We start from the raw sequence: 22534 nt of genomic DNA on the forward strand, positions 1-22534 counted from the left end.
TTGCTAAGGTGCTCATCATCATCATTCCCAGTGAGGAAAATGCCATCCTGGATACGAGCAACTTGGTCTAACCCTTGCAAGATGACGTCCATGCTACGCTGGAAGACTGCGGGCGATGATGCAATGCCAAATGGTAGACGGGTATAGCGGTAGCGGCCACGGTGGATGTTTAGGGTGACAAACTTCTGACTCTCTTCATCAAGGGTAAGCTGTTGATATGCATTCTTCAAATCCAGCTTTGTTTATTTTTGTCCACCCCTGAGTTTGTGAAAGACATGCTCTGGTAGTGGAATTGGGTAGCTTGGAACATTCAAATAAGGGTTAACTGTGCTGGCATAGTTTCCACAGGTCCGAGTACTCCCATCAGACTTGGGAACATGCACCATTGGGGTAGCCCAATCACTGAATTCAACTTTGCGAATTATACCATCTCGCTCCAGGCGATTGTATTCTTCTTCAACTGCTTGCTGGAGTGCATAAGGCACAGTTCTGGCTCTGACGAATTTTGGTGAAACCCCCTCTTTCAGTTCAAGTTTGGCAGACAGTCCTTTAATAGTTCCGAGTTCATCCTTGCATAATCTGAGTGGTTTTGAATGAAGGCATGCAGCTTTTGAGTGACTTCAGACGTAACTGAAGTCTCAGTAACATGTATACGGAGGATTTCGTTCCAATCCAAACGAATTTCAGTGGGCCAATCTGTCCCCAGAAGTGAGAGTCCAGCACCACCAACAACGGTGAGGGGAAGGGCTGGAGACTGGGACTTGTATCTGGTATTGACATTGAACAGACCAAAAACGTGAATGGGGTCACCACTGTAAGCATGTAACTCGGTGGTGCTAGGCTCAAGGGGTACGGCCTTGAAATACTTAGCGTTAGTCTCCTCAGGAATCATTGAAATACCAGCCCCTGTGTCAAGTTCCATTAACACAGACTGATTGTTCAGTTCAATTGGAAGCTCGATTCCATGTTGACCATCAGACATGGTATAAAGAGACACGGAGAAGGGGTCAGCTGCCTGATCATATTCTGTTGTTTCATTCACTGAATTCACTCTGGTGGATTTGCTCATGCAGGCTTCAGCAATGTGACCCACTCGTTTACATTTATGACAAGTAGAATTTCTGTACTTACAGTTGGATCGTGGATGTCCCAGCTTACCACAACTTAAACAGATGGAATTGCGTTGATTGCCTGAAGGGGGTACTTTAGGTGGTCCCTTGTTTCCTTCTTTGTGAAAGGCCTGTGGCGATCACCCTGAGTATTGTAAACCTTGTGCCCTTTGTCAGAACTGGAAAATTGGGGATTGAGCTGAGCAACGGCATTCTCTGCAGCTTCATGACCCTGAGCTATTTGTAGAGCTCGCTCAAAATTGACATCTTCTGTAAGCAACCTGTTTTGAATAGCTCTGCTTCGAAAACCACAAACAAACCGATCTTGTAAGGCCTCGGGCAAATAGGTGCCAAAGTTGCATGTAGAAGCCAAGCGCTGAAGTTGAGCGGCAAATTCGGAAACACTGGTGTTTTCCGCTTGTACGAAGGTGCGAAAACGGTACCTTTCGGAGATAACCAATCTCTTGTGGGCGAACTGCTTCTTTAAAATGGCTTTTAATCCAGCGTAACTCTTGGAGGAAGGGGAAGCCGGTGAACACAGGTCTGCTAGAACGTCGTGTGCTTTCCCGCCAATGACTGAAATCAAAATGGCTCTACGTCGATGCCAAGCAGAAGAATCGGCTTCGACTTCATCTGTCACGAAATATTGCTCTAGTCGATCCAAGTAGAGGTCGATATTTGTATTCTTAGGGTCGAATTCTTCAATCTTCCCTAAGCTGGCCATATTTTAGCGTCCTCGTCGCCAGAAATGTTATGCTTTTGGAAAGGAAGAACACACGCGTGTAACTTAAGATAACGGACACAAGAGTATAGTTTAATGAGCATGCGCACATGGCAATAACCGCTGTATACAATGTACTACATATCAATTTTAGCTATCGAATATGACCGTTGTTGTCTTTCTGCTTTATCCGAATGTACGGTACAATAGTAACCTTGGCAGAAATAGTGTAAGATACAGAGGATCCATAGTTTGGAATTTAATACCTAAGGCCATCAAGGATGCTTCCTCCCTACAGCTTTTTAAACAAAAACTTAGACAGGCCTCAAGGATACTAGAACAAATTCAATTTGAAAAGGAAGCCTGTCAGATAACATCAAAACAAACGGACTTTCTGTATTTTTAAATTTTTGCTAATTTTTGTAAATTAAGTGCTAAGTTTTTGTTATAAATAGTTTTTTTTAATTAAGTTTCTGGCAGGTCTCCACCAGCCTTTAGGTTGCCTCAAACCAACCTGCCTCAACAAAACGTATATGTATGTATGTATGTATGTATGTATGTATGTATGTATGTATGTATGTATGTATCCCCGTAAAACAGATATCGATGAGTGTGCAAGTCATCCCTGTAAGAACAACGGGACCTGCATTGACCGAGTGAACGGATTTAAATGCAGCTGCGCACCAGGATTTAATGGAACACAGTGTGAAATAGGTAACTGCAGTCAAAATAACATATTTTCCTTCATATTTCGGGGTTTTTGTATCTCTTGTGCATTGCTCCCTAATATTTCACGCCAATAAATAGGCTGTGATGCTGAGAATCGATCGACATCCACTCAAATGGTTTGCTTGCTAATTGTCAGCCACTTGATTACGATAATAAGGTACATCTGATAAAGACCTTTCCATTTTTTTTCAATTTCTGCACAGAAGCATAAAACTGATAGGTTTGAACTACTTTTAGTCGACAATGATAGTGATCTAGATCTCCTTTGTTTACTGCCTCATTCGTTTTGAACAAGAATGGCGACATTTCTCGACTCCAAGTTATTTCAGCTATCGATTATGACCGTTATTGTTTTTCTGCCTTATCCCCGTAAAACAGATATCGATGATTGTGCAAATCATCTCTGTAAGAACGACGGGACCTGCATTGACCGAGTGAACGGATTCAACTGCAACTGCGTACCGAGTGACATTTTCTATTGGCATAAATGTAGTGGCCGGACGGTCGACAACCGTACAAGTGTTGTTCTTCCTTCGTAGCAACAAATGCTCGCAGCGATAGGCTACCAGATTTTCTTACCCAAGGTTCTCCGCTAGCAGACGTTCACTATAGAGGAAATTGAACTTCTCTTGGATATTGTTACCTGTTTCACATAGTTTTCCATGAAATCCCTGTGCAGGACATGATGTTTCAAAAGTCTTGTTTTAAAATTCGCTCTTTGGGTCTTAAAATGAGAAGACACAGTACTTTAAGAGACACCGAATTCGCTTGTGCTAATTGTCCTCTTAATTTTGAGACGGCAGAATTTAACGTTACAATCTCTTAATACTCCATGGCATTCAGTATAATTCACTCTATAACAGTGAGATAAAACCCATTTTTAGGCATAGCCAGGTGATTATTGACGCCTTCGGTGGAAATTTGTAAAAATTATATATTCAATGGCAAATTTTATTTCCTGGTGATGTAGCACTCTTCCAGACTTCAAATTGAGATACTTATTTCACGTTGGATATATTTTTTCCAGATGCAGAGAATGCTTGGAAGGTTGTTATAAAACTATAATTTTATTCTTAAACATTATTAGTGAAACGCTATTGAATTGTCATGTGACCTCTTGTTAACAGCCTTCTTTTCTCCTGTAAAAAGCACCTCGTGGTCTGCTCAACAAATTTGAATGTGTGTTATGTACACAGAAAAAATAATTTTATCAGTGTGTTACTTTTGATTTATCGATATTTTCCTATCGCCGCTTTTGAAGGGCCACAACTTTCATGGGTCATGTTGGCCGATTCATCGTTTTAAACTCAAAATATTTCTAATGCATAGAGATCTAGAAAGGATCTTTTTGGTGGGAAAAAGCTGCATTACATCCCCACAGAGAAGCGTATTTCTTTCAAGATTTATATCGGTCATCATGTAAAACAAATATCAGATAATGCAAATGTAAATCTTATTTATAATAGTCATACACCTGGCTATACAAGCACTAAGCTTAGCTAGTTTTCAGGCATGCCACTGAAACAAAAGAAACAAATATTTCAAATAAACGGTACATAGTTAAAAATCCCAACCGGCAGGAGGCAGACCAGTTTGCTATTTACAAAGCGTGACCAAGGATTAAGTTTGTTGAGAATTCTTGTATCTGTTACTTCCATTGGGTCTTAGACAACTTAATTTCCGTTTGGGCTCGCTAGTTTTCGGAGGTTAGCTAGTTACTTTCGGAATATGCTACAGCCGTTGTCGCTATTTTCGAGGGATTGTTATTTTACGGTGTTTCCTTTCTGTTTGATATTTCGTTCAGTGACGCTCACTACATTTAATGAGAATTTACCAAGTAACATCAGCACTTTGAGCTGCATGTACCTGTATAATAGGATTGTTTTCTGGCTCTAAGCCATCGTGCCCTAAAGGTACCTCGGTGCTACCGCATGTCTCGGAACTGATAATTTGTTAACCTCATCACACACTAGTCGTCACGTTATTTAAACAATAACCTGCTATAGTCTAACCGTCTAAATCGTTGAATTGATGCTTCAACCCAGACTGCTCGGTCCTACAATATAGTCAAGGAAATAAAAAATTAAGCTACCTATGCACGGCTTGGCACCATGCTAACACAGCCTTTCTTGACTCCACGAAAAAGAAAGAACATGCTCTGGTTTCTTCGTGGTGGGGAGGAAGTAATAGGCCCTTTACGCAGGGCTAGTGGCCCAGCTTCTGAATTATAGCAAAAAAAAACTATTATACCGTTTTTTTTTTATAAAAGTGACAACCTCAGTTATATATACCGTCGAAAGTTAAAAGAACATTTTCCTTTTTTAATCTGCTGTGTGGCCAGCCTTCGCTGAATCCTTCATTTAATAAAACGCCGGTTAATCATACAGGTTAAGGTATATTCACCCGGTTATTCACTTGAATGTTAGTAATGTATACTGGAACAACTTATCTTTTCTCACCGTTCTACTTTCGGTTTATCAGCCTTTTCCTATCGCTTCTTTCGATTCAGGGCTCATGTTGCCGTTCCATTTTAATAGAATCAAAATGTTTCTAGTGCATAGAGATCTCAGAAGGATACAGTTTGGTCCAAAAAAAAATTATGTTACATCAACACGGTGAAAGGCGTTAGTTTCGAAAAATGGGTCATCTGAAAAAATATCAGATCAGTTTGGTTCGAACTGTTGCATCTTTTTTTTGGCATTTCTGCTTGGGGTCGCTATGTTCCTTTCGGATCTTCAAGGTTATTGTTCAAATGATGTGAGGACTATTGCAGATATTGAGTTAAACATTATAAGTTCTAGTACATGCAGGATATTTCAGAGCCAGACTAAGATCATTTCATGTCTAACAAACAGGTAGTTCAGAATACAAACCTTACTTAGTGAATTCTTATAAACTGAAATGAGCGTTCTTGAAACAACTACTTAAAGAGAAAGAAACACCGTGAGGTAAAGTTCCGAAAGTAACGACTCCGAAAACTAGCAATGACCCTAGTCTCTGAGTTGTTAGCATATTCTAAAGGTAACAGTCTTCCGAATGGACTTAAACCGTCAAAATCGCTAAATTGATGCTTTAAGTGCATATGACACGAAACATAATTTCCGCTTATTTGAAAGGCCTTTGAAAATACAGAAGAATGGCGTTTTCCTTTTTGAAATATTGTTTTTTTTTTGTTTTAGAGATATTGACGTTTTTCTATAGTGCAAATTAGATCAGTGATTACGTCATATTGTTTGCAACTAAAAAGTGGAAAATACTGAATAAACGATATCTCTGGAAATATTGAAGCAGTGTTCTTGAAACTTGGCACCACAAATGTGCATCACAAAAGGAACAAAATGACACCCTTAGTGCAGTTGCCATAGCAACTCTTTCGGTTCCAGTCTCTTTCTGTCAAAAAACCAAAAATCCCCATTTGCAACCTCTAAAGTGACACAAAAAGTCCTACTTGGAACAGACATAGTTCCCATACTGTCTTACTTCCATCATTAGATTGGGTAGGGTAGATGGTTTTTGATTTAAGATAAAAACTGGGAATTTCAGTTTTTATTAAGACAGCATCAGAGGCAAAGCTGTTGTCAGGGAAAAATATCTCCGAATTTTATTCCTAAACTGGGAATATCAGCTGGGTAAACAAAAGCAATATTTCAACTTTTGAGGATTTTTCCTTGACGGGGGCTCGAGACAAGTTATAGCCTGTTTTTGATAGCCGAATACTATGTCTTTCAAGAAAAAGTATCGGGAAGTTTTGTTTCCTTTTGACACGCGAACGCAAATTAAGTTTAGATTTCTAATTTTCAACCTTTGCGTTCGACCAATTTGGCCATAGTCGGGGCGAAATTCGTTTTTCTTGATTTTCACGAATTTAAAGCGTTTCAAGCGGAGAAAAACTGTATCACATTTCATATCTACCTAAGGGTTATACGTGGACGAAAATAGAGAAAAATCGATTTTTCGACTTCTGCCGCTAAATTTAAATTTTACTTGATTTTTGGTGACATTTGCTCTGAAGTGTTATCGTATAGGGATAAGCGAAATTATAGCAAACAAATTTGAATTTGAAATGTCTTACAGCATAGGTTCACATCAGGAAGACTTTACAACTCCAGTTGAAGATAGTTCGCCGAAGCAGAAAACGTGACGGCAGTTTCTAAAGCAAAGAGTCGCTTACCATAATTTGGCAAATGGAAATTCACTTCAGTGTAAATTTTCCAAAGGGATTGATAACGTTACCTGACAAACAGGGGCGTCTGACATATAGGAGCGCCTGACATATAGAGGCGTCTGACATATAGGGGCGTCTGCAATATAGGATCGTCTGACATATGGGAGCGTCTGATATATAGGAGCGACTGACATATAGGGGCGTCTGACATATAGGGGCGTCTGACAGATAGGGGCGTCTGACATATAGGGTCGTCAGACATATAGGAGCGTCTGACATACAGGGGCGTCTGACATATATGGGTGTCAGACATATAGGAGCGTCTGACATATAGGGGCGTCTGACATATAGGGGCGTCTGACATATAGGAGTGTCTGACATATAGTGGCGTCTGACATACAGGGGCGTCTTACGTATCGGGGGGTCTGACATATAGGAGCGTCTGACATGTAGGGGCGTCTGACATGTAGGGGCGTCTGACATATAGGGGCGTCTGACATATAGGAGCACGATATAAAAACAGGAAAAAATGACAAAACAAAACAAAGCAAAAGTTTACAATCCCCCCTGCATGTGTGCAGTAGGCTAGAATAGATGTAGGGCATTCTTTTGTGTGTCAGCGGTATTTATTCGTTGATATGTTTCGTACATTGGCCTTCTCAGCCATCTTGTTCTCTTTTGTACACTCGTGTGATACATTTGGCCATTGAATTAATGGTTGGCATGTTTTTGACGACATTCTCAACTTCTTTGCGATATTTATTCCTATAACATTGTTTGAGACGCAGACGAATGCTCTTCCAACTCTCGTGGCTGTGATGTCAATGTCTGTAGTAATATGTCTGTAGTACCACTCATGCATCTTACACTTGCACATGTAAAGCTGGATATGCTTGAGATGGCAGACCTTGCAGTGGTACGTTAGTTTGTGGTAAAGTTGCGGAATGTTTTTGTTCTCAGCTTAATTAATTATCTAACTAAGTGTGGGCGATCAACTGGTGACTAGTGAAATTAGAAGATAATTTCACAATCTTTGCAAAATTCTAATAATTTTGCGAGTCTTTAGGCGAGGGAGATTACTAGAATTTTGACAAAATGCAAGTGATATTATTATTATTATTATTATTATTTTAATTTTACGAGTATACCATTTGACAACCTATTAATATCGTGGGTGACAAATTACGTTCACAATCCTGAGTTTTTGACGTATTTATTGTATCGAGAAATTTTGGGCCAAACGTTACTATGACAATATTATAATATCACATGTGAATTACAAATTAATGCTGAAGTTTCGCGCCGAAATTGTTAGTTATGTTTTACCCACGATATAGGTTATCGTAATTAATACAATATCATGAACGCAAACCCGAATAGATTTCTTAACGTTTCTTATATTAGATATAAACGAGTGCTCTTCCAATTCTCATGGCTGTGATGCAAACGCTGTCTGTAGTAACACTCATGGGTCTTACACTTGCACATGTAAAGCTGGTTTTTCCGGAAATGGCAAAAGTTGTACTTCTGCAAGTGAGTGGATTAAAAAAAAAAATGGAAAATTTAACGTTTTTGGGTTGAAAACAATCAAAACCTAACATCTACTCAGCCTATCCGCGTCGCAAAATTTCAGTTAGGTACGTATACTCTAATGCTGGTATTTTTACTCTAAAACTCAACATCGTCTTTTTGACTCTGATTACGGGCAAAGGACAATTTCAGAAGCTATTAGACGACTTCGGTTGCAGAGTGTCATAGGTAAGGTTAAGTCTGCATACGAACCAAGTGGCCCATCAGGCTGGCGCTTATCTCCGGTTTCAGTTGCATGAAGTGTTCAAGTTATTTTGTTGATTTTCTTATGCAAAAATTCATACAGGGCCCAAAGGATTTGGATAACGCTGTCTAGGGGCAAATTGCTATCCAGAGGGAAAAAAATCTAAGTTATCCTCTAGATTTCAGTTTAAAAACAAGAACGTGAATTTATCTCGTGGATAGCGTTATCCACTCCTTGAACAAATAGGGCCTGTTTAGGAAAACCTTTATGTATTACCAACAACACAACTTTGTTTTTCTGACTGTTTTTTGCCGCTCTCAGATATTAATGATGCATATTGATATATTGCTGGTTTGTACTCTGAATCATCTCTACAGTAGTGAAAGAGAGAACACAGAGTAACATGTTGCTTTCAAAATATCGGTCATCATGTAAAACAAATATCAAATAAGTTTGTTATGAATTCTTGCTTCTCTTATTTTCATTGTTTCTTATAACAACGTCAACTCAGAAGTTGCGTTTTCGGAGATTACTTAATTACTTTCGGAATATCCTAACAGGCGCCGTAGTTATTTTCGAATGATTATTGTTTTACAGTGTTTACATACAATGTCTTTGATATTTCGTTGAGAGACACTCACTGCATTAATTAAAAATAAAAAATTCCAGGTAACATCCGCACGTTGAGGTGCATCTTCCTGTATAACAGGATGATTTTCTAACTCTAATCTATCCTGCCCCTCAGTGCAACCGCATGTCTAGAACTGATAATTTGTTAACCTCATCACACACTAGTCGTCACATTTTTAAACAATGACCCTCTATAGTCCAACCGTCTAAATCGTTGAACTGATACCTCACCCCAGACTGTAAATAATATCATCATGAATGCGATCATTACACATCAACGGAAAATTACGCTCGGTCCTACAATATAGTCAAGCAAACAAACCATTTAAGCTACATATGCACGGCTACACCATACTAACACAGCCTTCCTTGACTCCACGAGAAAGAAAGAACACTGGTTTCTTCCTGGAGGGAAGGGGGTAATAGGTTCTTTACGCAGGGCTGGTGGTCCAATTTCTGAATTATACCAGAAAGAACTATTACTTTTTAATTTTTATAGTTAACTTTTTTATAAGTGAAAAACTCAGTTATATATGCCGTCAAAAGCTAAAAGAACGTATTTCTTTTTGAATCTGCTGTGTGGCCAACCATCGCTGAATCCTTCATTCAATAAAACGCCGGCTAATCATACAGGCTATGGTATATTCACCCGGCTATCATTTGAATGTGCGTAATGCATACTGGAACAACTTATTTTTCTTAACGTTCTACTTTCGGTTCATCAGCCTTTTCAAATCGCTTCTTTCTATTCAGGGCTCATGTTGACGGTTCCATTTTAATAGAATCAAAATGTTTCTAATGCATAGAGATCTCTGGAGGATACAGTTTGGTAAAAAAAAAAAAATACTTTACATCAACACAGTGTAAAGTTTTGGTTTTGAAATAAGGGTCATCTGAAATAAATATCAGATCAGTTTGGTTCAAATTGTTGGATCTGTTTTTTCCAGTTGCCCCTCGTAACAAGTCAGTTTGTGCTTGAGGTCGCTGTTTTCGGAAGTTCGTTCCTTTCCAGTCTTCAAGGTTATTGCTCAAATAATGTGAGGAATAGTGCAGATATTGAGTTAAACATTATAAGTTCTAATACGTGCAGGATAATTCAGAGCCAGACTAAGATCATTTCATGTCCAACAAACAGGTAGCTTAGAGTACAAACCTTACTTAGTGAATTCTTATTAACTGAAATGAGCGTTCTTGAAACAAACACTTAAAAAGAAAGAAATACCGTGAGGTAAAGTTCTGGAAGTAATGACTCCGAAAAATGGCAATGATGCTTAACAAAAGACTACAATGTAAATGGTATCATTAATGTAGTTTAAGAATTTCAACAGATGGTTACACTTTCTCCTACAATGTAAAAAAAAAAAAAGGAAAAGAAAAAACACTTTGAAAGAAAAATAAAGATCAGAAGGTTAATTATACCCCGCTGCTCTTTGCTAGCAAGCTAGGAATCTGGATTATTGTTGGGAAGGGGTAGACCAGCTTCTTGATTATATCAGAAACTACTACGATATATTTTTTTCCCATGCGTAACAACCATACGAAGCAATTCCATATTAATTAAAAAGTCAGTAAAGTACCCTGTGGACAGACCTTCTATTTCAGCTCTAATTCGTGGAGTACGTGAGCAATAGAAAAGAGCTGAGAATTAAACACGTGCGAAGCAATCTCGCGCGTTCGCCACTCGCGCTCAGTTTTTACAAAGGGAAAACAAGGAATGGCTGTGGACAGACTGCAATTAAAACTAATATTAATAAACGACAACCCATGAACAGTTTGTCTTGATTTGAAAGGGCATTGATTCCAAACCTGCTACATGTATAAGATACATGAATGATTTATTTCAAAGTTACAGCTGTAACTTAGGATCCAGTTCCTTGTTCAAACATCCTTCTATTAATGCATACGGCTTACATGGTTTGCGAAATTCGGGGATATATTTTACCTTTGGCTGATGAGATATTTAAAACTTTATATGTTTATCAAAGTGTGGGGATTTTAATTTCAAACAGCATCAACTGATTCAAGAATCTTCAACTTTTAATTCTAGCTGTAGAATGTACAAGCTACTCAAGTCTGACCAGCGGTGACCGGAAAACCACGTACGTCAGTAATTCTCTTTTGTGTGACAGCAACCTCAATGGCTGGTATCGTTTCCAAGGAGCTGCGGGAACTAGAATGCCAACTTCATGTCCACCTGAACGCAGGTGTAACACTGCTGCAACCGGCTGGTTAAATGGTGGACATCCTACAGTGGCTGATGGCAAAGTCACTAGGCAGGTCTGCTTTCACTGGAATTCAAACTGTTGTCGCTGGTTCACCAACATTGAAGTGAGAAACTGCGGCTCTTTCTACGTTTACCGCTTCAGTGGTACACCGGCCTGTAACCTAGGCTACTGTGGCACTGACTAATGACTTCCTTCATAAATCCTGATTACTTCCGGTCGTTGAAAAGGTTACATTTCTTGATAAATAATGCTTGTGTAAAACAACCTTTTTATTGCCTTTCTGTCTAAACATATTAATTATAATACCAACACACATACACGATTGAAAAAGGCGAGTTTTTGGCTTTTCGTCGGTTTAAATTGACCGTTACTATGGATACATCAGTCAGTATTAAAAGACAACATTCTTGCCGTTGATTCTCTGTAGTAAATCCGAAAAATGACCTATCATTGTGAGTTTATATTTGTTGTAATACTTACTACATACAGGTGTGTAGACTTGTTAAACAGTTATGCTTTCATACATAGTGAGATAAATAAGAAGCATCATTCCCACATGTACAGTAGAAATAAAGGTCTCTGGAAATAACGATCAAGGTTTGTAACCATACGAACATTTGTTCCAGTACATTCAATGGGTAATCACAGGACACGCTCAAAGGAAGCTAAAGGGAGGGGAGAGCGACTCGCTGTTCGGTATATCAATTTCTACGTTATCCTATCGGTAGAGATTTGGTTAGTTTGTGTTAATGTAAACTTTTTGATATATTTGATCTGGTTTGCGTACAAAGAAGTCGATATAAACGTAGCGGTCAATAATAAGATGACGTGCTCTTTCAAAACAAAACAAAAAAATCTATCTATCTATCTATCTATCTATCTATCTATCTATCTATCTATATATACCCTCCTTTTAGCAAGAACACCAACACCAACATCGGACACAAATTCCTCGCCCTAATAGATAAGCACTTTCCGAAAGATCACAAGCTAAGAAAGATCTTTAACCGAAACACCATTAAGATCAGCTACAGCTGCATGAACAACACAAAACAAACAATCGACAACCATAACAAACGCATCCTAACTACATCTATGCCGACTGATGACACCGCCGCCGCCGCTACCATCAACAACAAAAAGTCGTGTAACTGCCGACAAAAGAACGCATGCCCGCTCGACGGAAACTGCCTACAATCATCTGTAATCTACCAAGCCACCGTAACACGCAAAGACAACAACACGGCAGAAACGTACATTGGACTCACAGAGAGCGACTTCAAAACTAGATACAGGAACCACACCGCATCATTCCGCCACGCTAAACACAGAAACTCGACAGAACTCAGCAAGAACATCTGGACCCTCAAAGACAATAACATCGAACACTTTATTTCCTGGCGCATTCTCTCATCACACTCGCCGTATAACAGCTCAAGCAAAAGATGTAACCTTTGCCTTAAAGAAAAATTCCTTATCATCTGCCAACCCGAGCTATCAACACTTAAGAATGGCTGACTGTTAGGATCGAGAAACGCCGGTCAACGTCCCATTTGACAAATCGCTCATATTTTGCCCAAAGATACCCTTAGGTGACCTAATTCTAAAAATCATATTTAAAGGTTCCAGCGAATTTTTATTTTTCAGAAATTCGCGAAAATTTGAAAGCGCGGTCAAAGTGCGGTTTTTCGTGTAATAAAATGACCGAAATAAGGTGCGAGGACGAAGCGCTGCTCAAGCCTTAAAATAAACTCAATTGACTTCAAACTTCACACAAATGTGGAACAACCACTCTAATTTATTTCTCGCTTTAAACTAATCTCAGATATGTTGATATAGTGGTTTTCCGAACCATTTTAAAAACAGCTATGAAGCGTGTGAAAAATAACGGTAAAATATAGGTCATGTTTAACAGCATAAAAATGCATCTGGTACCTCACTTTCCGATTATTTTACTTTACAGCCTTAAAATATCATTATTAAAGATATACCATGCCAAGTTTTATGCTCGAACTCGCAGTATTTCCCTTTGTGAAAAACGAAAATCTATGTCAATGTGCTGGGCGCAAATAACACAATAATCATGCACGAACAAGAGACAAATCAATTTCAATGGCGAAAGTAAAAGGCTGTCATTAATTAGAATCCCGTCAATTCACTGCTATCAGTAGAAACATAATGTCCACTGCATAAAAACTGTTTTTAGACGTTTTCGAGCCATTGCGCGTTAACTTTGTTTAATTTTGTGTCCGCCGTCATGTCTAGTTTGTCATCGCGTGTATTTCCTTAATGTAAACAACACGTGAATGGTTGTCATAACAAACGCAAGAGGTTTCCTGGAACCTTAATGTTTTCGATTCACCAAAACGCTTTAAGTACGTTAAGACACAATAATGGGTCAACTTGGAATGCTGTTTAGCATCAAGGACGTTAAAGGACTGTAAATTAATCGAGTTGAAATATCTTGAAGCAAATCAAAATCGCGCCCTTATTCAGCCGATCTCCCTTCAAGTTCAAGAAGTCGAGAGGTTAATCCGGCAATGTATTACCGGTACAACAACAAAATCAAACCGAGATCATCAAAAGTGTAAGTTTAAGAGTGTAAGGCCCAGTTCAGACGCCGAACTTTTCATGAGCCGAACTTAATTCGAATTTGGACCGACCCAATTATCAAAAGTACACCCGTTGATTCAGACGTCGAACTTAATTCGCCGAACTTTATTTAGTTTAAACCAAAACACATCGAAATGTCAGCGATTTTCAGGCAAAGTAAAAACTGCTTGTAAAATACGTTATAATAATTTATACATTAGGTTCGGCTCATGAAAAGTTCGACGTCTGAATCAAAGCCGTTCCAAAGCCGAAATTCCCGGCTGAGCTAGGCGGGAAGAACGGCTGGGCCGTTCCAAATTCAAATAGCCGTTCTTAACTGATTCAGACGCCGAACTTTTCATGTACTTAATTCAATGTATTTGGTTCGGCTCATGAAAAGTTTGGCGTCTGAAGTGGGCCTAAGTTTAAAAGTGTAGTGGCAAGTTCCAAATAAATTTCGCCTATATAAATTGGAAACAAGATGTGAAACGGTCTGGCCGAAACAAATAAACAAAATATTAATACGACTTATTTAACCCGATAATGCTGCAGAAAACATACCTGAAAGCCGTCGATTCCCCTCAATACCACTCCGCATTGCCTTAAAGAGCCCAAGCTTTCTGCTGTAAGAATCAGGGGCCTCATGAATCTGTATTTATTATATCGGCAACCATGCTGCGTGGCTGATATTTGAGACTCGGTAAAAGTTGTCACACAACCGTACGAGCAGCCCAGTCACGCTTTCACTGCTCTTGCGCAAATTTCCAACATTTCGCAATTTACATGAACCGACTACAAGTTTAAAGTAGTGACAGCACATTGAAATGCGCTTTTCAAAGCTGTCCTATCGAGGAACAATTATTTCTTATTTCTGAATGGCTCTTAGTTGTAGCTACAGTCGGGGAGGGGGGGGGGGAGAGGGTATTCCCGGAAATTTCGGATATCTGTATGCCATGGAAGATTAAGTGGTCTCCAGCTCTTAACGCCAACACTGAAACACTAGATGATTCTCCAAGTATCACAGGGATCACTAAGCTAAATAATTTTGAGTGTAGCTCCGCTGAGTCAATTACCTGTTGGCGCACATGTTGCATTGACCGTGGACAGGTGGAAAAACAGTTAAACCGGAAAAGGCTATTGCACATTGCAATTTAGCGTTGTCCAACACGCAGTCGGTCTGGTTGTAATGTTAATCGTATTTGAGAGAATATCTAGTTTCCTTTCGACACATACTGGGGTGATATACTACTAGATGGGCGTGGCCGGGAGCCACGAGTCAAGTCAGTCAATTTGCCATGCTTAACCGAGAAGAGTGACTGCGACCTTAACATCAGTGCCATTATCAACGGGTGTGACCGAGTAAGCGTCTGCTGAGGTTTCCATGGATAGTAACCATGCACGGTAGGGGTGTGTTAGTGTCTTCAAGGTCGCTGCATTCGTGTCTTTTATAGGCTGTCTACTTTAGAGAGGCACTTGTCGCTGGAGAAATGTACTCAGTACCTGGAGAGCTATTCCCTTATGGACTTAGCCAAAATGTGCTACAAACCCTGCTGGGAGCAGGCGTTGGCGCTTAACTCCAAGCCACAATAGGTCACCAGGAAGCCCTTGTTGCTTTAAAAAAGGTTTGGGCTCTCAGGGCAGTCAGAGACAAGCAGCAATCGTATCTTATGGCAAAATTCCGCGTTGGTCAAACGACAGGCCGAAGGCTTGCCGCTGAACTGGTGGCGCGGGAATGCACAGTGCCCGGGATCCTTATAATATTCGTTCTTTTTCAGCTGCTAGTTTTTCTCTCACCTAAGTCCCGCAATGCGCCAAAGTGATCCTGATGAGATGCATGTTCAGGCATCTGAAGAGGAGAGAAATTTTAGTCAGGCAAAGGAAGTTGTAGAAATACTCCAGCTCCAGCATCCTTTGGTACACGACCAGCAAGACTCCTGTGCCTTGGCGATGGAGGGTGACCTAAAGAACCTGAAACTGTCTATGCTACCGTGCGGGTGCGAAGACATGGGACTAGATATACCTCTCCCACTCGTGCGTGGAAAAGCTCCATACTAGGCGCTTCTGAAGTATTTTACTAACAACTGCACTTGGCGGAAGTATTCTTAGGAACTGTCGGTGTTTGGCTTCTTCGGTATTTAGCAAACACCCCATGCGGGGGGGAGGGGAGGGGGAAGGATCGTTAAATTTTTGTAGAGAAGGGGAGGGAGTAGAGGAGGAAGACAGTTTAGAGGAAAAACTAACGGCCGAATCGTCTCAACCTTGTTCCCAGGGTCTCTCATCTCACCGCCCCCTGGAGTGAGCTCAGCATCAGTTCATTAGAATAACACAGAGGCCTATTAGGGTAAAGCGTAGGGACAATCTGCAGTCCTTCCACTAGTGGCTCACTATCACTCTTCTCGGTTAAGCATGGCAAATTGTCTGACTTGACTCGTGGCTCCCGGCCACGCCCATCTAGTAGTATGTCACCCCAGTATGTGTCGAAAGAAAACTTGAGATTCTCTCAAATACGATTAACATTACAACCAGACCGACTGCGTGTTGGACAACGCTAAATTGCAATGTGCAATAGGCTTTTCCGGTTTAACTGTTTTTCCACCTGTCCACGGTCAATGCAACATGTGCGCCAACAGGTAATTGACTCAGCGGAGCTACACTCAAAATTATTTAGCTTAGTGATCCCTGTGATACTTGGAGAATCATCTAGTGTTTCAGTGTTGGCGTTAAGAGCTGGAGACCACTTAATCTTCCATGGCATACAGATATCCGAAATTTCCGGGAATACCCTCTCCCCCCCCCCCTCCCCGACTGTAGCTACAACTAAGAGCCATTCAGAAATAAGAGATAATTGTTCCTCGATAGGACAGCTTTAAAAAGCGCATTTCAATGTGCTGTCACTACTTTAAACTTGTAGTCGGTTCATGTAAATTGCGAAATGTTGGAAATTTGCGCAAGAGCAGTGAAAGCGTGACTGGGCTGCTCGTACGGTTGTGTGACAACTTTTTACCGAGTCTCGAGTATCAGCCACGCAGCATGGTTGCCGATATAATAAATACAGATTCATGAGGCCCCTGATTCTTACAGCAGAAAGCTTGGGCTCTTTAAGGCAATGCGGAGTGGTATTGAGGGGAATCGACGGCTTTTTAGGTATGTTTTCTGTAACATTTTCGGGTTAAATTAGTCGTATTAATATCTTGTTTATTTGTTTCGGGCCAGACCGTTTCACATCTTGTTTCCAATTTATATAGGCGAAATTTATTTGGAACTTGCCACTACACTTTTAAACTTAGGCCCACTTCAGACGCCAAACTTTTCATGAGCCGAACCAAATACATTGAATTAAGTACATGAAAAGTTCGGCGTCTGAATCAGTTAAGAACGGCTATTTGAATTTGGAACGGCCCAGCCGTTCTTCCCGCCTAGCTCAGCCGGGAATTTCGGCTTTGGAACGGCTTTGATTCAGACGTCGAACTTTTCATGAGCCGAACCTAATGTATAAATTATTATAACGTATTTTACAAGCAGTTTTTACTTTGCCTGAAAATCGCTGACATTTCGATGTGTTTTGGTTTAAACTAAATAAAGTTCGGCGAATTAAGTTCGACGTCTGAATCAACGGGTGTACTTTTGATAATTGGGTCGGTCCAAATTCGAATTAAGTTCGGCTCATGAAAAGTTCGGCGTCTGAACTGGGCCTTACACTCTTAAACTTACACTTTTGATGATCTCGGTTTGATTTTGTTGTTGTACCGGTAATACATTGCCGGATTAACCTCTCGACTTCTTGAACTTGAAGGGAGATCGGCTGAATAAGGGCGCGATTTTGATTTGCTTCAAGATATTTCAACTCGATTAATTTACAGTCCTTTAACGTCCTTGATGCTAAACAGCATTCCAAGTTGACCCATTATTGTGTCTTAACGTACTTAAAGCGTTTTGGTGAATCGAAAACATTAAGGTTCCAGGAAACCTCTTGCGTTTGTTATGACAACCATTCACGTGTTGTTTACATTAAGGAAATACACGCGATGACAAACTAGACATGACGGCGGACACAAAATTAAACAAAGTTAACGCGCAATGGCTCGAAAACGTCTAAAAACAGTTTTTATGCAGTGGACATTATGTTTCTACTGATAGCAGTGAATTGACGGGATTCTAATTAATGACAGCCTTTTACTTTCGCCATTGAAATTGATTTGTCTCTTGTTCGTGCATGATTATTGTGTTATTTGCGCCCAGCACATTGACATAGATTTTCGTTTTTCACAAAGGGAAATACTGCGAGTTCGAGCATAAAACTTGGCATGGTATATCTTTAATAATGATATTTTAAGGCTGTAAAGTAAAATAATCGGAAAGTGAGGTACCAGATGCATTTTTATGCTGTTAAACATGACCTATATTTTACCGTTATTTTTCACACGCTTCATAGCTGTTTTTAAAATGGTTCGGAAAACCACTATATCAACATATCTGAGATTAGTTTAAAGCGAGAATTAAATTAGAGTGGTTGTTCCACATTTGTGTGAAGTTTGAAGTCAATTGAGTTTATTTTAAGGCTTGAGCAGCGCTTCGTCCTCGCACCTTATTTCGGTCATTTTATTACACGAAAAACCGCACTTTGACCGCGCTTTCAAATTTTCGCGAATTTCTGAAAAATAAAAATTCGCTGGAACCTTTAAATATGATTTTTAGAATTAGGTCACCTAAGGGTATCTTTGGGCAAAATATGAGCGATTTGTCAAATGGGACGTTGACCGGCGTTTCTCGATCCTAACAGTCAGCCATTCTTAACAAACGTAATGAACTCGTGTCATCTTGCCGCCACAGAAACAAAGCCCTCCTACGAAACAACTAACCCGTTAAATTTCGCGCTGCATATATTATGTAAGTTATTTTGCATATAAACGGTGGTAAAGATTATTCTTATTAAATCCCCTGATGAGTGGGCAACCACGAAACAGGCTTGTAGGGATGAACTTGTAGTTTATTTGTGTTTTTCCTCCCACATTGTGTGTGTGTATATATATATATATATATATATATATATAAACGTTTGATAAAGCAAGGACGGACAACTTCTGACGGTAAAAAAAGTTAAAAAGTTAAAAATTTAATAGAAAAACGTTTCGGTCTTAGACCTTCATCAGTTACAAGAGAAAAAGGACGAAAACTAAGTTTAAATACGGTTACAGTGTGGGAGATTACGTAACGAAATGAAAAATACAATATTGTGCTATTAATACATCGTGATTAATACAATACAGGAAGAAAATGCAAAACGAGAAATACAATGCTGTACTATAAATTGCGTCATACAAGGTGATAATTAATAGACCAAACGAAAAGAATACAATACTGTGCATAAATTACATTATAGAGCGTGATAATTGCAGAACTAGGTTAAATTCAACCTAAAAACTAAAAGAGTTAAAATAGATAAAACGGACTCTTGCAATGCGGTAAATATAACGGGAAAAATAGTTTGCAAAGATAAGCAGTTGAAAAAAAACAAAAAGAAAAAAAAAAAAAAAGAAACCTACGTTTACGCTGGACAAGGTTAATAACAAAATCCCAAATCGAGGCCTTTGGAGCATTAAAGGGTTGACAAACAACAAAATCCCTGGAGGGGCCCTTAAACAATAAGCTGTAATAAGATCCCAGGCAGGGCCTTTGAGCATACCTAACACCCAAAAAGCTGACAAAATCCAAGGAAGGGCCTTTGAACTGCCTTATGGCGCGAACGCATATTTACACAAGAGAAAGTTAATTATAACAAATTCTGTTTTTGGAGTGAAATTCTTTTCTTTTATTTAAGCCATGGGGAGCCAAAGAGAACAGTTGAGCACTCCAATAAGCCTCTTTCGTAATTAAAAACCTATCGATCTCGTCTGAGTCATTAGGGGCCTGCACCTGATCAATGCATTGGAATTCAAAATCATCCAAGGAGTGTGGAATTTTATTGAAATGTACTGCTACCTCACAAGTGGTTTTGTTTGTGAGCATAGCAGACTTGTGGTTACGAAACCTAACCCGAAAATCGGTGGTAGTTGATCCTATGTACTGTAAACGACATTTCTTGCAGGAAACTAAATAGATCACGTTTTTAGAATCACAAGAAAGCCTTGAATGAATGGTGTATTTTCTGCCCGTTTTAAAACTTAGAAATGATTTAGATTCAACAAAGAAATTTCGACAGAGATCGCATCTATTTCTTTCACATTTAAAGCAGCCATTGTTTGGCTGAATTGTTTGTCCCTCATCGGCGGTTTTAAAACGAGATGGTGCTAATAATTCTTTCAGGTTTTTTGTTCTACGAAAAGATGGTATGATAGAGCCTTGAGGGAAAAGTTCTTTCAATTTAGGGTTGGATTGCAAAATCAACAAATGCTTTCTAATTATGCTACTCACATTAGGCAAATTAGGATTAAATGTGAGAACAAATGGAAATAATTTCTTCGATTGTTTTCCGCGTTGCCGTAGTAAATCATTCCTAGAAATGGTGGAGGCTTTGGAGAATTGATCGTCAACTAATTTGGAGGGATAACCCTGATTAACAAGATAACCCTTGTACTCAACTGTTCTCTCGGCAAGGAAAGTTTCTTCAGAGCAATTTCTCTTCAATCTAGTCGCTACTCCAAAAGGAATAGCCTTGAAGACATGCTTGGGATGGCAGCTAGAAGGTGGAAGATATAAATGACTATCTGTAGGTTTAGAATAAACATCAGTTCTAATAAACCCATCCACAAGATGTAAAGTAAGATCAAGTACGTGAAGCTCACGTTCAGAAAAAACTAACTCGAATTTAATAGTAGGGTATAGAGAATTAATGTAATCAGTAAATTGATGTAAGGCAGGAAGGCCTTGCTGCCAAAGATCAAAGACATCGTCACGATAACGCCACCACAAGGACGGCTTTATCGGACCGGAAAACTTAGCTTTAAGATCAATTTCACCCATGGCTAGATCGGCATAACTACATGCATTTTTTGGACCCATGGCCGTGCCATGAATCTGAAGAAAGAAATTCTCCTTAAAAACAGAATGGTTGCTTTTCAAACAGATTTTTACGGCTTCTAATATGCAAGATGTAGACGGAATTTTGTTTTCCCTAGCATTCAAAGCTTTCCTAACTGCAGTAAGACCAAGTTTGTTATCGATGTTGGGGAACATTGAAACCACATCCCACGAAACCAGTAAGGTGCCAGTTGGAAAAGGGCCACTCGTGTTAAGATCTCCTATTTTGTTAAGCAAATCCGTGGTGTCCTTAATAAATGATGGTAATTTACGAGCAAGTGGTTGCAAATAGAATTCGGTAAAGGCCGACAAGTTCTCAATTGCCGTACCACAACAAGAGGTAATGAGTCTTAACGGGTTGCCCGTTTTGTGCGTTTCAATGTTCCCAAAGGCAACTCCTGGTTTCGCTTCCTTATTTAAAACCCACTTAGCTATTTCGGGGGAAATCTCACCCTTTCCAAGCCATTTGGAACACCAACTACTTACTAACGCTAAATGCTTCGAGGTAGGATCTGATTGCAAAGATTTGTAGTGCAGCTGATTGTTGAGCTGACCAAGCATTTTTTCTTCGTACTCTTTATCATCAATTAAAACAAAACGGGAACCTTTGTCCTGTATCCGAGTCACTACATTAGAGTTTCTAAGTTCCTTAAGGGCAACACGTTCTTTTCGTGAAAGATTATCTCTAGGTTGCTTAATGTTCTCAGGATTGATAAGATCACGCCTTACATTAGCTAAAAAAAGTTCAAGTTCAGGGTACCTGGACGTAGGAGGTCTCTATTTCTTTTCTTTCGGAACACGAGGTAGATGGCTAGGGGTTGGAAGGTCGTCATCAGGATTGGTATCCATAAAGAAAGCTGCCGTCCGTAATCGGGCTTCAAAGATCTCCAAATCGTCATACACGCTCTGCCAGTTGATATCTTTGGGCGTGGGGCAAAAGGAAGGTCCTTTCCGGAGCAAGTCAACCTGATCTGCTCCAATAGGCAGACTAGAAAGGTTAACGGGGTCTAGCTGGTGTAGATGCTCTGTATTGACGGGGTTTGGCAATCTGCGCCTTTGACGAAAACGCTGGCGCTTCCTAGAAATCCTAGCACCTTTATTGTACCGTCGAATGCGTCTGACTGTAGATGGATTGTCAGTGGCGATGGGTGAATCCAATCCAGGATCAAGAGGAATAGTCTTGAGCCACTTGCGCTTTTCTCGTTCTTTCAGGGTGTGAAGTAGAGAGGCGTTTTCACTCTTGAGACCGTTCCATAGGAAAAGGGCTGTGCCATGGTTAACTTTCGAAAACAACTGTTCTCTGTGAAGTCTGAGCTCCTGTTGAAGGAGGTTAACCTTCTCGTGGGAAGCACGTAAAACCGCATTGCAAATGTCCCTCGATGTGCGTTGAAGTGAGTGTTTACAAAACGTGTTAAGACTAACATCATCAATGTTCAAAGCCAAATGAAAGCGAAAATTAAAGCTAAATTAAAGCTAATTTAGCGTTAGTAAGTAGTTGGTGTTCCAAATGGCTTGGAAAGGGTGAGATTTCCCCCGAAATAGCTAAGTGGGTTTTAAATAAGGAAGCGAAAC

At 39.8% G+C, this 22534-nt stretch overlaps 3 protein-coding genes across 3 annotated transcripts in view; 1 reads left to right on the top strand and 2 right to left on the bottom strand.

Moving 5' to 3' along the window:
• Positions 1-21733, bottom strand: part of LOC145495490 (uncharacterized) — a 57005-nt gene extending 35272 nt beyond the window's left edge. The window contains exon 1 of the mRNA XM_081475123.1: positions 19000-21733. Within this exon, the coding sequence (XP_081331249.1) occupies positions 19712-21523 (1812 nt within the window). The 5' untranslated portion in view covers positions 21524-21733 and the 3' untranslated portion in view covers positions 19000-19711. The remainder of the gene's footprint in view (positions 1-18999) is intronic.
• LOC145494146 (uncharacterized) lies at positions 1165-1833 on the bottom strand. Its single transcript, XM_081473608.1, has one exon. The coding sequence runs from the start codon at positions 1831-1833 to the stop codon at positions 1165-1167; it is 669 nt and encodes a 222-aa protein (XP_081329734.1).
• Positions 7563-12231, top strand: LOC145494147 (pancreatic secretory granule membrane major glycoprotein GP2-like). The gene is made up of 3 exons (XM_081473609.1): positions 7563-7640; positions 8095-8257; positions 11176-12231. The coding sequence occupies exons 1-3, from the start codon at positions 7563-7565 to the stop codon at positions 11535-11537; spliced, it is 603 nt and encodes a 200-aa protein (XP_081329735.1). The 3' UTR covers positions 11538-12231.
• Positions 21734-22534: the final 801 nt, after the last annotated feature.

This window comes from Orbicella franksi, chromosome 8 (genome assembly GCF_964199315.1).
Source record: "Orbicella franksi chromosome 8, jaOrbFran1.1, whole genome shotgun sequence".
NCBI classification, from domain to species: Eukaryota; Metazoa; Cnidaria; class Anthozoa; order Scleractinia; family Merulinidae; genus Orbicella; species Orbicella franksi.